This window comes from Rhinolophus sinicus, chromosome 1, assembly GCF_057876585.1.
Source record: "Rhinolophus sinicus isolate RSI-liver-muscle chromosome 1, RSI-T2T, whole genome shotgun sequence".
In the NCBI taxonomy this organism is placed as follows: domain Eukaryota; kingdom Metazoa; phylum Chordata; class Mammalia; order Chiroptera; family Rhinolophidae; genus Rhinolophus; species Rhinolophus sinicus.
In genome coordinates this window covers 130,313,278-130,326,909 of record NC_142501.1, presented here as the reverse complement: position 1 = coordinate 130,326,909, position 13,632 = coordinate 130,313,278, and the positions used below count along the sequence as shown (strand labels likewise).

The 13,632-nt window shown below is 33.9% G+C and overlaps 1 protein-coding gene across 13 annotated transcripts in view; it reads right to left on the bottom strand.

The window, feature by feature from the left end:
• ZEB1 (zinc finger E-box binding homeobox 1) overlaps positions 1 to 13,632 on the bottom strand; it is a 201,222-nt gene that overhangs the window by 46,875 nt on the left and 140,715 nt on the right. For all 13 annotated transcript variants that reach the window (XM_074324711.2, XM_074324715.2, XM_074324712.2 and 10 more), the window contains one exon: positions 7,963 to 8,163. In XM_074324711.2, coding sequence (XP_074180812.1) covers positions 7,963 to 8,163 — 201 coding nt within the window. The remainder of the gene's footprint in view (positions 1 to 7,962; positions 8,164 to 13,632) is intronic.

The window sequence follows — 13,632 nt, the reverse complement described above, 5'->3', positions numbered from 1 at the left end:
GTATATATTTAAAAACGTTTAACTGACACAAGCATACGAGTTTTTGGCTGAACCACAAGAAGCTCCTGTAAGATGAAGATAAATATGTTGGAACACTGCCAAGTTGTACTATCTTCCCTACAAAGAAAATTTAACGTTGATAGTATTTTGAGACAACAGCACTTAATTAACCTAAAAAATTTTATTTCTGGAAGTGAACATGTTCTAGTTTATGTAATGTCTACAGAAAAATATTGCTTCTATATAATCCTTCTTCTAAGAACTTGATCCGAACTTAAGATTTCATTCACAAAAAAGAATATCTTTTAAAGGTATTAGTATACAATTAACATTTAAATAGCATATTACATTTTTCAGTAGACTTTAAGACTTTTGATTCACACTGTGTCACAGATGTGTAAGTACTAGTTTCACATGCTGATCTGTCGCACGACAAAATGCCACTGACCACTTTATTGTTTCCCCTTTTTCTTAAAAGTCTGTATAATAAAACAGCTAATTGTCATAGATGATGTGGCTTCCTTTAGCTCAGTAACGGTAAAGTGCCTTTGCTTTACTACTCCTTGCTCAGCCTCAAGTAACTAGACAAGAAACTCTTCTTTGAACAACTGGTCATCTAAACTTCCTTTTGAAAACCTAAGTTGGAGCTACTCTACTTTTTAATGAAACATTGCTAATCTCTTGTATTTAATGGCAGGAAATTTTACATATTTGTAACTTCTTGAAGTTATAATAGTGATATGATCAAGACATCCTACATGTTTTCTTTGTTATTTACATTGGGTAGTAGTTTATTAATAAGACACACAGAAAAGTAAAGAACACAAGAACAGCAGTGGAGACAGTTATGAAAGAAAAGAACCTGAGAGTATGAACAGAGTGGAGCTCCACTGACTAGCTTGACTGCTCCGTAGAGTAAATGCTTCTTGTGGTAACTCAAGTTTTCTGCTTCTGCTTCAGGATCAGCTTTGTTTGGTCAATCATGTCCAATTTGAAAGATAATTTTTCAAATTCAGCCACAAGGATCATCTTGAGCCACAAAAGCAATTTCAGGACAGAAGTTCCCTGTTCAGATCTGAAGACATAAACTTTCACTGGAATGCATGATTATGGGCCATTTAATGGTGACCAACTAAATGAACTATTCAGAGTTACTAACTTTGATATCCATAGATTTCAATTAATTTACTGAGGATTCTGATCCAACATTCTAGCAACAAGGCTTGCTTGTCTTGCAGCAGTGGGCAGTGCTGATAATCTTCTGTGTATACTTTCACAAAGACATTTTAAATTCTAGCAATGGGAAAAGATACTTTTTGCCTGGTAGGATGCCAGAATTATCTTGAGTTGTGGTTTTCAGTGGCTGATACTGATTTTTTACTTTGGTCAAAACTTTATCAAAGAAACAGTTTTATGTTTATTGTTTATTGTACTTGATGAGGCAAGACTGTTCTGAACATGGTGTGGCACATAATAACTTTTAATTTTCTTTGTAAGCTAGGTGAGGAAAAGCTTAGAATCACCATTTCATATAAGTTTAGAAGTATAGTTTATTTATCAAAGGAATGTATCTTCAAATGAAGGTTTTTTCTTCCTTCCTGATCTTCCAAGCTTTCTTCTTTTATCATTTTCTTTCTGTTTAGACATACCTTGTTCCCAATTGCAAAGAAAGTATTTTCAGCATTTTACCAAATATGTCTGTGATAGACTGTACATAGACATACTTCATTACATCAAGGAAGTACCCTCTATTTCTAGTTTGCTAGCTTTTATGTTATCCATTCATGAGTACTGAATTTTACTAAACGTTTTTTTCTGTATCTGTTGGGAGGAATATTTGATTGTTCCACTTAAATTTGTTAAAGTAGTATTTTTAAATTGGTTTAAATGTTATTCTGATCTTGTATTTCACACATGTATAAACATATATAAAGTATAGTTAATATTTTGTTTGGGATTTTTGTGTCTGTGTTTTGAATCAGTCTATAACTTTCCTTTCTTATGCTTATCTGGTTTGGTGTCAAGATTCTGGCAGCTTCATTTCAAAAGTTGGGGAATCTTGCCTCTTATATTAGTCTTTGGAAGACTTGTCTAAAATTGGAATTATTAGCTCCTTGAACGTGTAGAACTTACCAGTGCATCAACTGGACTAGAGTTTTCTTTGTAGGAGAGAAAACAAAATACATATATGAGGTCGGACAATTAAGTTCACAAACTCATCCTAGAAAAAGTGCTACACACCTCATTGCTGAATATCACTACACCTTCGAAGTGCTCCCCTTGGGAAGCTACGTACTGATGCCAGCACCTAGTCTACCCTTCAGAGCAATTTTGGAACTCTTTTTCTGGAATGGCCATCAGAGCTGTTGTCGTATTACCCTTGATGTCCTGAATGTCATCAAAATGTCTTCCTTTCAATATTTCCTTTATCTTCAGGTAAAGAAAGAAGTCATTGGGGGCATCAGGTGAGTAGGGAGGGTGTTCCAATACAGTTATTTGTTTACTGGCTAATAACTCCCTCACAGACAGACAGTGCCATGTGAACTGGCTCATTGTCGTGATTCAAGAGCCATGAATTGGTGAAAAGTTTGGGTTGTTTTTGTTTAGCTGCACGCAGCCTTTCCAGAACTTCCAAATAGTAAACTTGGTTTGTCCAGTTGATACAAGTTCATAATGAATAATCCTTCTGATATTAAAAAAAGGTTAGCAACATCGTTGCAACAAGTTTGCAAACATAATTTACATATACACATATGTAAATTATGTTACAGATAATTTTACTGTGTTTTATTTTGGTATAAAATTCTATGAATTTAAACACACGTATAGATTCATGCAACCACGACCAAAATCTGGACATAGAAGAACAGCACCATCATCCCCCAAAACTCCCAACTGCCATCCTTTTATAGTCATACTTGCCCCCTCTAGCCCCTGGTAACCAACCACTGATTTGCTGTCAGGCATATAGTTCGTCTTTTTGAAAATGTCATATACATGGAACCATACACTATATAACCTGTTGAGACTACCTTCTTTCACTTAGCATAATGCCTTTGATATTCATCCAAGTTGTTGCTGATATCAATAGTTTGTTCCTTTTTATTGCTGGGTAGTATTCCATTGCACAGATGTACTATGATTTCCTTATCCTTTCACCTGTTGAAGGGCAATGGATTGTTTCTAGTTTTTGGCAATTATGAATAAAGCTTCTTTAAACATTAGTGTACAATATTTTGTGTGAACCTAAGCTTTCATTTCCTAAGGGAAAAATACCCAGGGGTGGGATTGCTGGGTCATAACGTAAGTATAAATTTAACTTAATAATAAACTTCCCAACTGTTTTCCAGACTGACATACCATCAACAATCCTATGAGCAATGTATTAGAGTTTGAGTTGCTCCATCTCTTCACCTCCTCTTTGAGGGAATACTTTTGATCACCAATTTCTTTAGTGGTCATAGGACTATTCATGTTTCCTAATTCTTCCTAACACAGTTTTGGTTAAAAATTTCTAATAGCCTATCCTCATTTTAAAGTTTATTGGCATCCATTTGTTCACAATACCCCCTATTACCTTTCAATATCTGTAGTATCTGTATTTATGTCCTCTTTTTATTTTGATTTTGGCTATTTATGTATTTTCTCTTTTTTTCCCCTGGATCTTGTTAAACTGTTAAAGAATAAAGTTTTGCCTATGTTAATCTTTTGTAGGTTTATTTTCAAGTTATATTACTTACCTTTTGGTTTTTAATTTCAAACAGCTCAGTTTGCTGTTCTTTTTCTAAGTTACTGAGACAGACGCTTAGCTCATTAACTTTTAGCCAGAACCTTTTCTAAAATATGTTCTTAAGACTAACATTTCTTCTAGAAACTGCTTTAACCATATCCTAGAAATTTTGAAATGTAATATTTTTATCATTCAGTTCAAAGTATTTCATTTTCACTACGATTTCTTTATTGACCCATGAACATACATTCAAAAGTGTGTTTCTTAAAATTTCCAAACATAATTTTCTATTTATCTTATTATTTTCTAGCTTAATTATATCGTGTTCAAGGAACATACTCTGTATGACTTTATCTTTTGAAATTTGTTGAGATTTGCTTTATTACCCTGTATGTGTTCGATTTTTAAAAATACTCCATACTTGAAAATGTATTTATTTTGCAGTTACTAAGTACATTGTTTATATATCTTACTTATTTTTGAATCTTCTATATCCTCACTGGTTTTCTATCAATGACTAACCGAGGTGTGTTAAATCTTCTACAATGTAGATTTCTGTTTTTCTCTTTGTAGACTGCCTATTTTTCATTCATATATATGTATATGTATATATGTATATGTTTATATACATATATATATATATTAGGCTTTGTTATTAGATACAAAGACATTTAAAATAATATCTTATTAGTGAATTTAATCTTTCATCATTATAAAGTGATCCTATTATCTATAATAATGCTTTTATCCTTAAAGTCGACATCATCTGAAATTAATTTCAGTTACACATGCTTTTTTGGTTAGTATTTCATAGGAAATACTATGTATTTATCTATTTTTACTTATACAAGGTCTGACAACGAAGTTCATGAACTTGTGCAACAATGACAGCTCTGACGGCCATTCCAGAAAAAGAGTTCCAAAATCGCTTTGAAGGGTGGACTAGGCGCTGGCATCGGTGCATAGCTTCCCAAGGGGAGTACTTCGAAGGTGGCCATAGTGATATTCAGCAATGAGGTTTGTAGAACTTTTTCTAGGATGAGTTTGCGAACCTAATTGTCAGACCATGTATGTTACTTTCTCTGCTCTTGTTACATCTCAGACTTTCTATCAAAGATTTTTTCCCTCATGCCTAAAATATATGCCTTAAAATTTATTTTAGTAAGAGTCTACTGATAACAAATTTTCTGTTTTCATCGGCTGCAACTTGTCTGAAATAATTGCCTTATTTCACCTTTTTTCTTAAAAGATATTTTTGCTAAGTATATTGACAGACATCATTTTAGTATGTCTGGTTACCATTGTTGTTATTGAGAATTTAGCTGTCAGAGGTTGTTATTGAGAATTTAGCTGTCAGTCTGTCACTCTCTGAAATATAATCTGCTTTCTTGGGTTTACTTTTAAGAGTTTTGTTTTTGTCATGAGTGCTCTGCAATTTCACCATAATGTTATTTATCCTTTTTGAAATTTGTTGGGCTTCTTGATTTGTGGCTTGGTTCTTCATTGATTCTGAAAAAATCTATCCGTTATTTCTTCAATATTGCTGGTTTCCTATTCTCTCTCCTCCTAGAATTAAGATATATACTGGACTTTCTAACTCTATCCTTCATTTCTTTATTATTTTTCTATCTTTTATTTATTTATTTTTCTATCTTTGTCTCTCTGAGTTGCATTTAGTATAATTTCCCCCATATTCTAATTCATTAATTCTTTCTTCAATCTGTTTATTTTACTGTTAAATCCATCGTTTTGAATTTCTATTATTTTATTTTTTCATTTTTAGAAGTTCCATTTGGTTCTTCTTAAAATCTGTTGGTTATATTTTATTCTATTGGAGTGGGTAATTTCAAGCTTGCCAACTTTTTCTTTAAATATGACAGTCATTTTATAATCTATATGAGATAACTCTAGTAATTAAAAGTCTTTATGAGTCAATTTCTGCTTCCTTTTGCTCCTAGTAATTCTCACTCAAGTTGCTGTCCTCTTGCGAAGTTATCTGGGAGACGTCTATAACTATAGTGGTAGGATGAAGGTATGTTTCTCCAAAAGAGTTGTATTTGCTTCTTCTTGGTGCCTATGGATATTAGCATTCATTTCAATTTAAACTCAATTATGGCTTGAGATTTACCAGGCTACCCAGTGATGTGAATTTGAGTTATGAGTCAAAGCCCAAGACTATTCCTCAGAGACAATTTTCCACTCCCCCAGTTCCTAACCAAGGTAATTTTGTCTGTTAACTCCTAAGGATGGTAGGGATGGCAGAGGGTTTGCTTTTGGTTCATCATAAAGTCAAGATGCAATTCATACTACGGGAGGATCTGCTATTAAACTTTTTGGTGGTCCAAGGCTTTGTTTCTCCTCAGAGGCCTGAAAACCACATCTTACATTAGCCTGGTTAGGCAAATGTCCTTAAGGCCCCAAAGGCTTCTATGTTGTGCTCTGCTTATCTGTATGGATTCCTATCTTCACTTAGATTTTGATCTGTTGTTGCTCACTATCTAGTTAGCTCTTTAAAATTTCAAAAAGATTTACTTATTTATTTTTAAATCTAACATTAGTTATTTTCAGTGTTAGTCCAAATAATCTATCCCAACATATTTTCAGAAACAGAACCTGTTCATTGATTCTTCTTCTTCTTCTCTCCTTCTCCCTTCTTCTTCTTCTCCCTTCTTCTTCTTCTTCTCCTCCTTCTTCTCCTCCTTCTTCTCCTCCTTCTTCTCCTCCTTCTTCTCCTCCTTCTTCTCCTCCTTCTTCTCCTCCTTCTTCTCCTCCTTCTTCTCCTCCTTCTTCTCCTCCTTCTTCTCCTCCTTCTTCTCCTCCTTCTTCTCCTCCTTCTTCTCCTCCTTCTTCTTCTTCTTCTTCTTCTTCTTCTTCTTCTTCTTCTTCTTCTTCTTTTACCTCCATCTATCTCATTCTTCTTATCTCCCCCCTTTTCCAGAGAAATAATTTCCTTTTTGCTTCCATATTGACTTTGAATCAACTACATTGATGGATCAATTCCAGCCACAAACAGGAAATACGTTAAACTCTTGCTCCCAAAAGTTTTGAGCTCAGTATTAAAGGTTAATGGGCTAATAGTCCTGCCATTAACCAGTTATGATAATAAAATAAACAATTTAACTTTTCTGGGTTCTATTTTCCGGAAACCCAGAAGCCACGCCAGTCCTTCCCTGTCAGTTACCTTCCACATAAAAATCAACCAAATCTTATATGTTCTACCTCCTACATTGCTGTCAAATCTCTCCCTTTATTCCAATCCCAAGGGTTACTTCTTTAGTTCGAAAACCCTTATCGTTGCCTGAATTATTATAGGCTCCTTACTGAAGGCACTACCTCCTGCCTCTGACTCCTTCTTCTAAAATTCTTTTCCATATTTGCTACCAGACTTATTTCAAAATTACGTATCAATGATGTTATTCTCATAGCTTCCAGGATTAAGTTCAAATTCCTTGAAGTAGCACACAATGCGCTTCCTATTCTTTTCCAGTTTTACTTCTCTGATCTCACAATTTGTTCAAACCTCTGTGGTTTCATGTATATTGTGTCATCTGCTTGAAGCACCTTCTATTCCCTGTCCTTTACCTAACTAACCTCTACTGATGGTCTATAACTCAAAACCAGCACTGTTTCATTCAGAAACTCTTTTAGGACTTCTCCTCTCTTAGATTTAGATGCCATATATCTACATCTACATCTATATTTATCTGTATCTATATATATGATGTTACACACACACACACACACACACACACACACACACATATGTATATGGAGATGGAGAGAGAGAAAGGGAGGCAGGGAGGGGGACAGGCTGGCTTATGAACATTAAAAATACACTAATGTTTTATCTGTGTTTGGGATTTTTTGCACATTATATTATTCAATTTTACTGTACTAAAATATAATTTATTGGTTTCTAAGATTCTTAATTTGAGGTTCTAGTATGAAATTAAAGATAGGTTCAATTTTATCAACAGTATATGGAAAGCTTGATTCTTTAAAAAAAATGACTAGAATTTAACATATTATATGCATTGTATATATGGTCAAAATAACTTTATTATTCTACCTCATAATCTACCAAAAAAGATAAATAGAAGGATACCTTCTATCGATTAACAGAGAATAAATTTATAAATCATTTCGAAATTTTTATCCAATTTATCTTTTCAGTTTAGATTTTCTTTTTAAAGAATCGAGAGAACAGAATAAAAAAAAAAATTTAAACTTGCCATCATCGTCCCAGCAGCTCTTCGCATTCCCTTCTCTGTCGCTGCTCCCTGGTAACACTGTCTGGTCTGTTGGCAGATCATCTTCTGGCACACCCCCTTCACCATCTGCAGCATCCGTAATACTGTCTTCTTCCACAATATGGAGTTTGTCTTCATCATCTGAATCTGAATTTGTTTCTACCACAGTATTATAATTTGTAACTGTAAAACAAAATAAGAAAAAAATAATCAAAACCAACTAGTATAAAAATCAGTTTTTACATTTCAGTAAAAATAAAAATTTTAAAGTATTTAAAACAGATTATGATTCAATATTTCTTTCAGTAGCTATACTTATTGAATACTTACTACATGTACAAGTATTTTATAAATAGTAACTTATTTAATTTTTACATCCTTATAGCAACCCGATGAAACAGAGTATCTACCAACTGTTACTTACATCCCTGTTTTACAGAAGTGGAAACCAAGACACTGGGAAGATAAGTAACTTGTTCAAGATCATACAACTAGGAATTGGCAGGGCCAGGATTTGACCCTAGCAGTCTGGTTTCATATTCTGTGCTCCTGAACACGGTATTAAAATCCTCTCTAATCATAATGAGCTTATTCTACATGATACTGTTTATGTACAATTAGGGCTTCAAATCTTTAAAGTATCACAATTTAAGAAAATAGTCTCTCTCTCCTAATAAAATAGCAATATATCATCAAATTTATCATAAGAAAAGTATTTTCAGATTGGCAGTTAAGCCCCCTGCATTTCATATTAATCCTCACTGACTTCAGAAACAACCAATTTATACAAATTTCTACATAATTTTAAGGCATAATTTAAATAACACTTATATGCCTGTCATTCTGAAAAAAATAATTGACAGTCAGAAATTTCAAATGGGAAACCTTTCCATATTTTAGTGAATTTCAATAAAATTTCATACCATCATTGTAAAAATGTATAATTCTTCTGAATAACTATAGCTCATAGAATCATGAGTAATAGTTGAGAGTAAAATTCTCTAAAACAAATAATATAGTATACTCAGCATTTTTCCTTCAGTGTCCTTGTAATAATCATTCTAATGGGATAATTATTTAGTACCTCATTGGGTACAGTCACTGGACTACCTCTTTTCAACTATTTGCAGGGTGATTCTTACTAGGATAAGATTGAGAGGAAAGGAGAAAAAGGAAGCTTTGCTTTGTTTAGATAACTCAGCAATTACTTCCAGTTGTTTTTTCCATTTCTTCCTTAAAATTTTCCAACCATTCTTGAAAGAAGAGAATCACCTAAATGCTTAAATGATATACATATATATTCCTCTTCCCATATAAATACACACATAGACCCTAAGAAGACGAAAGAAGAAATACAATAAAAAGTATGGATGTACATATCAAGGTGAGTGAGTACAAATAACCCCAAACCTCCAAAACTGCTCTTACAGACCTTGGGAAGATCCCCGTGTCCAAAAGACTACTGCAGTTACCCTTTGGCCCCATTAGGAATTCTTCAACATCTTGTGTCATAAGAAAAATATAAAGTCTTCTTGTGACATTAATACTTTAGTGTGAATACATTTTTCCAGATCTTTTCCCAAGAGCAAATCATTTTCTCTCTGATTTTATTATAAAAGTAATACATGTTCATTGAAAAAAAATTCAGACCATACAAAACATGTAAAAGCCCCTCTTCCCTGAGTTTTTCTCTCTTTAAAGGTAACAGTAACAGCAAATTTCATTAATTAATGCACTAGGTAGGCATGATGCTAATCATTTTATATACCTTATCTATTTAATTGTAACACAGACCTCATCTGATACACACGTTATCTTGTATTTAATGCAAATCCTACATATTAATATATGTATGCGTATTTAATACACACATGTGGGATCACATTATACTGATTTGCCCCTTAGTTTTTTACCACTTAATAACATATCTTGGAAACTTTCTTAATGTGGGTATATGTGGAGCTTTCTCATTTTTCTCTGAATGGCTACACAGCATTTCATTGTACAAATATAATTTAACCAATCATTTATTGATAAAATGTAGTTTATTTCCAGTGTTTAAACATTAGCAACAATGTCATAATAAATTTTCTTATAAATGTATCTTTCGCCATTCCTTAAACACTTTTGCCAGATATATCAGTAGGGGTGGAAGTGCTGAGTCAAAGGGAAAACTTATTAAGTAGCTAATTATGGAAACATGGGGAATTCCTTGTAGTCCAGCCACACTATGAACGGAGTAAATTGTGAAACTGTTTATGTGGGTAAAGGGAATGATTCTAAAGGATGGTCCACAGTTGGAACAAGGGTTTACTGATGAGCCTTTAACTGAGAGTAAGATGGAAGTGTGTGTGTGTGTGTGTGTGTGTGTGTGTGTGTGTGTGTGTGTGTATGGTGTGTATGTATTTGAGTGAGGACTCTTACTGGCAAATAATGCACAATGTTACTAACTTCCATTTTTATTTTCAAAGGCTCTTTATTAGTAACCCACTGAATGACTTTCTAAAGTCATTTAAAGTTGGTGTGGTACATAGTCATTTATTATGCTACTTACTAAAATTAGAACACTTCTAGTGTTTACTGAGGATTAATTGATTCTGTATTCCACTAGATCTGGCCACCACACTGGCTCATTGTGAAGCTCTCACTATGCTTAGACATGCATGGATAGTTGAAATTCTTACTATTTGGTGAAGGAAGGTTTTAGTGCTTCTTTAGTATCTTGAGTTGACCATGGTTTTATATTGGTGCTATTCTTGCCTTTTAATAATATAATACTGTAATTTAATCCTTATCAATTTTGTTAGTTGTAGGTTGTTTGGTTGACTCAAGATTGTATATTTAGCATGCACACTTATTAGAGAATTTGGAGCATGAAACTTTCCTAATAATTAGGCTTTCAGACCTATGTTCATTATGGTTCAAACATGAACTTGCCTGCTTCATATTTTTCACTAAGTTCTCTTTACCCTGAGCTGCAGGTGTTTTATTCTGCTTGCGAGTCAACTACAGCCCAAAGGACTCTTCGAGAACACCTGCCACTTTCTAGGACTCTAGAAAAACTCCTTCTGGGGCCCCAGTATAAGCCACTATTGTGATATGGAAGACTATAAATTTTCCCAAAGTATGTTCTGAATATATGGTACAAAACTTGAAAAATAAAAGAAAAAGCAATACATTTTATTGGCTAAGATGGGAAGAAGACCAATAACTATTTTCCAAGGCTTCTCACTGTCTTCTGCTTCACAGTCACTTAGCTGCGAGAAAAAGAAGTGAAAAATCACTTATATTGACTATCGTAACTTAGATAACAGGCAAGCTTCCTTGTGTTTCTGGATCTTTCCTTCTGTGGAGCTACAGAGCTGATTTTAAAAATACGGCCCACGCATCGAAAGTACAGAGAATAATGCAGGCCCTTGATAAATTCTGGTAGCCAAAGATCTGGAAAATGTATTTACACTAAAGAGTGTCAGTTATTTCAATTGTCTGCCCATCTGCTGCCATACCTTTATACTGCTTAACCTTTGGCTAAGACATATAATAAATATAGTTTGTTTAAAGAGTGGTATGGTCTTAACAATCACAGGTGGTCGTCAACTTTTGGTTCTGAGATTTAATTAAAATAATAACATTCCAAGAAAGCAAAGATAAAGGAAACCAGAAAAAGTAAATAATTTTAAAATCTTTAAATACATTTTACAATACACGATATAAATTTAAATTTCAATAGAAAATGGTAACATTTTGAATGCAGTCTTATCATCACCAAAGTGTGGCCAAGGACACCCTGGCTTCTTAGTGGTACAGTTCTCGTGGGTATTGTTTGCTAACAGCTAATGCCAGATACAACAGCATCCACACTGCATAATGTGGTCATGAGGAGATAATGGCAGAAAAACATATTGAGCTTAGATCAGTGTTCTGCACACATTGATCTAAGTAAAGACTATAGAAGTGTCTGCTACCATCATCACCATAATCATCATCATCATCATCATCATCATCTCACTGCATCTTTACAATTCCTAAGAAGTAGGTACTATTATATCTGCCTTTTATAGTAACAACAACAACAACAACACACACACATATAGAGCGAGTAGCTGGATAACCTGCGGTCATGTAGCTATTAAGTTGTAGAGCTGGATTCAAATCCCGGTCTGCCTGCCTCCGTAGTCCATATTCTTTAGCTGCTATGTATAAAGCCCTCCTGACTGAAAATTGTTGCACTAATGATAAATACTCTTAAACTCGTATTTTTGTGTTTAGCTTATCCTGGGGCCCTGGAATTCCATACTTAACAATTTGCCACTGAAAACGTTTTCAAATGACTGAAGAATTTAACCATTAAAATCTCATAATAATACACAAACAGTATACCATGGGGCAACATCATCATTATAGTTAATAAACCTCTAAAAGACTTCACATAGCATATTCTTGCACTTGATTGCATGCAGCACCACATCAACTGCGCAAATTAAACTCCCATGCAAACATCTGTTTCTTAAGTAATGTACAATTATACTAAAAGAATTAGATGACTAGAGTTTAAAAAAAGAATTATACAATCTCAACTTGTCATTAAGATAAAAGCAAGATCATCGCAATGCTTTATAAATAGGGAACCGTACCGTACACTGTTTATTGTAGCTACGAATAACAAATTAAGCTCGTATAAGGAGGAGACTGAGGGAGGGGGAAGGAGGAGACACACTGCACTCTCAGGTTTTCCATTCCCGGCAGGTGATAACTGGGGCACGTGTTGATTAAAGCGACAGGCTAAGGCCATGTTTCAACATATTTTCGGGTGTACAAAGGCTTTTTTTTTCTGAAAAGAGGAAGTTCTGATTACGTTTTGCCATTAATACACGCTTAACCATGCCCCACTCATTCCTACCAAACTCCCAAACACACACTCATCTGCACGGCAGAAAAGAATGATAAAATCTCTTTTAGAAAAAAGACATAAGACTGATCCTTAAAAACTAACAGACTACTTCTAACCAATTGTTCTACATATATCAGAATAACCTACTGTCATAATTTAAGAAACACTTAGAAAAACATACACTCTGAATCATGTTCTCCAGAATAATGGATTATAGTTTGATTAAGTAGAATATTTTACATGTTTGCACTATACTGAGAGCAACACAATTTAGGCACAAATGCTCTGAAATATGAAGATAAAGGTGGAGAAACTGAATAAGTATTTCCATTGTTCTTTAACATCATCTAGGACAAAAATAGCGTCACAATATATTGTTTTTATTCTAAACAGAATCCCTGGCAAACTGCCTTCCACATAGTAGGTAGAGGATTATTTGTTGAATTGAATGTGGGGCCACACTTCTTTTTTTCTTAATGAAGAAATAAGTCAGTATACTTAAGTGCTACTGATAATTGAAGAAAATGAAGGCAAAACTACAGTGATAACCAGAAGACTGGTAAATTAGCACATGCAATGGAAAGGAGAAGTCATGTCACAATTCATAGGGTTACAGAAAACTGCAAACATTACTCCAGAAAAGAGGGGTGCACGTTGTCTATAAATACTACACTCAGTACCCACTGTAAGTATTTGCTATTCTGGCTTTTGACCTAATTTATATATAATATTAATTAACTATCTATATGTATTTTACTGTA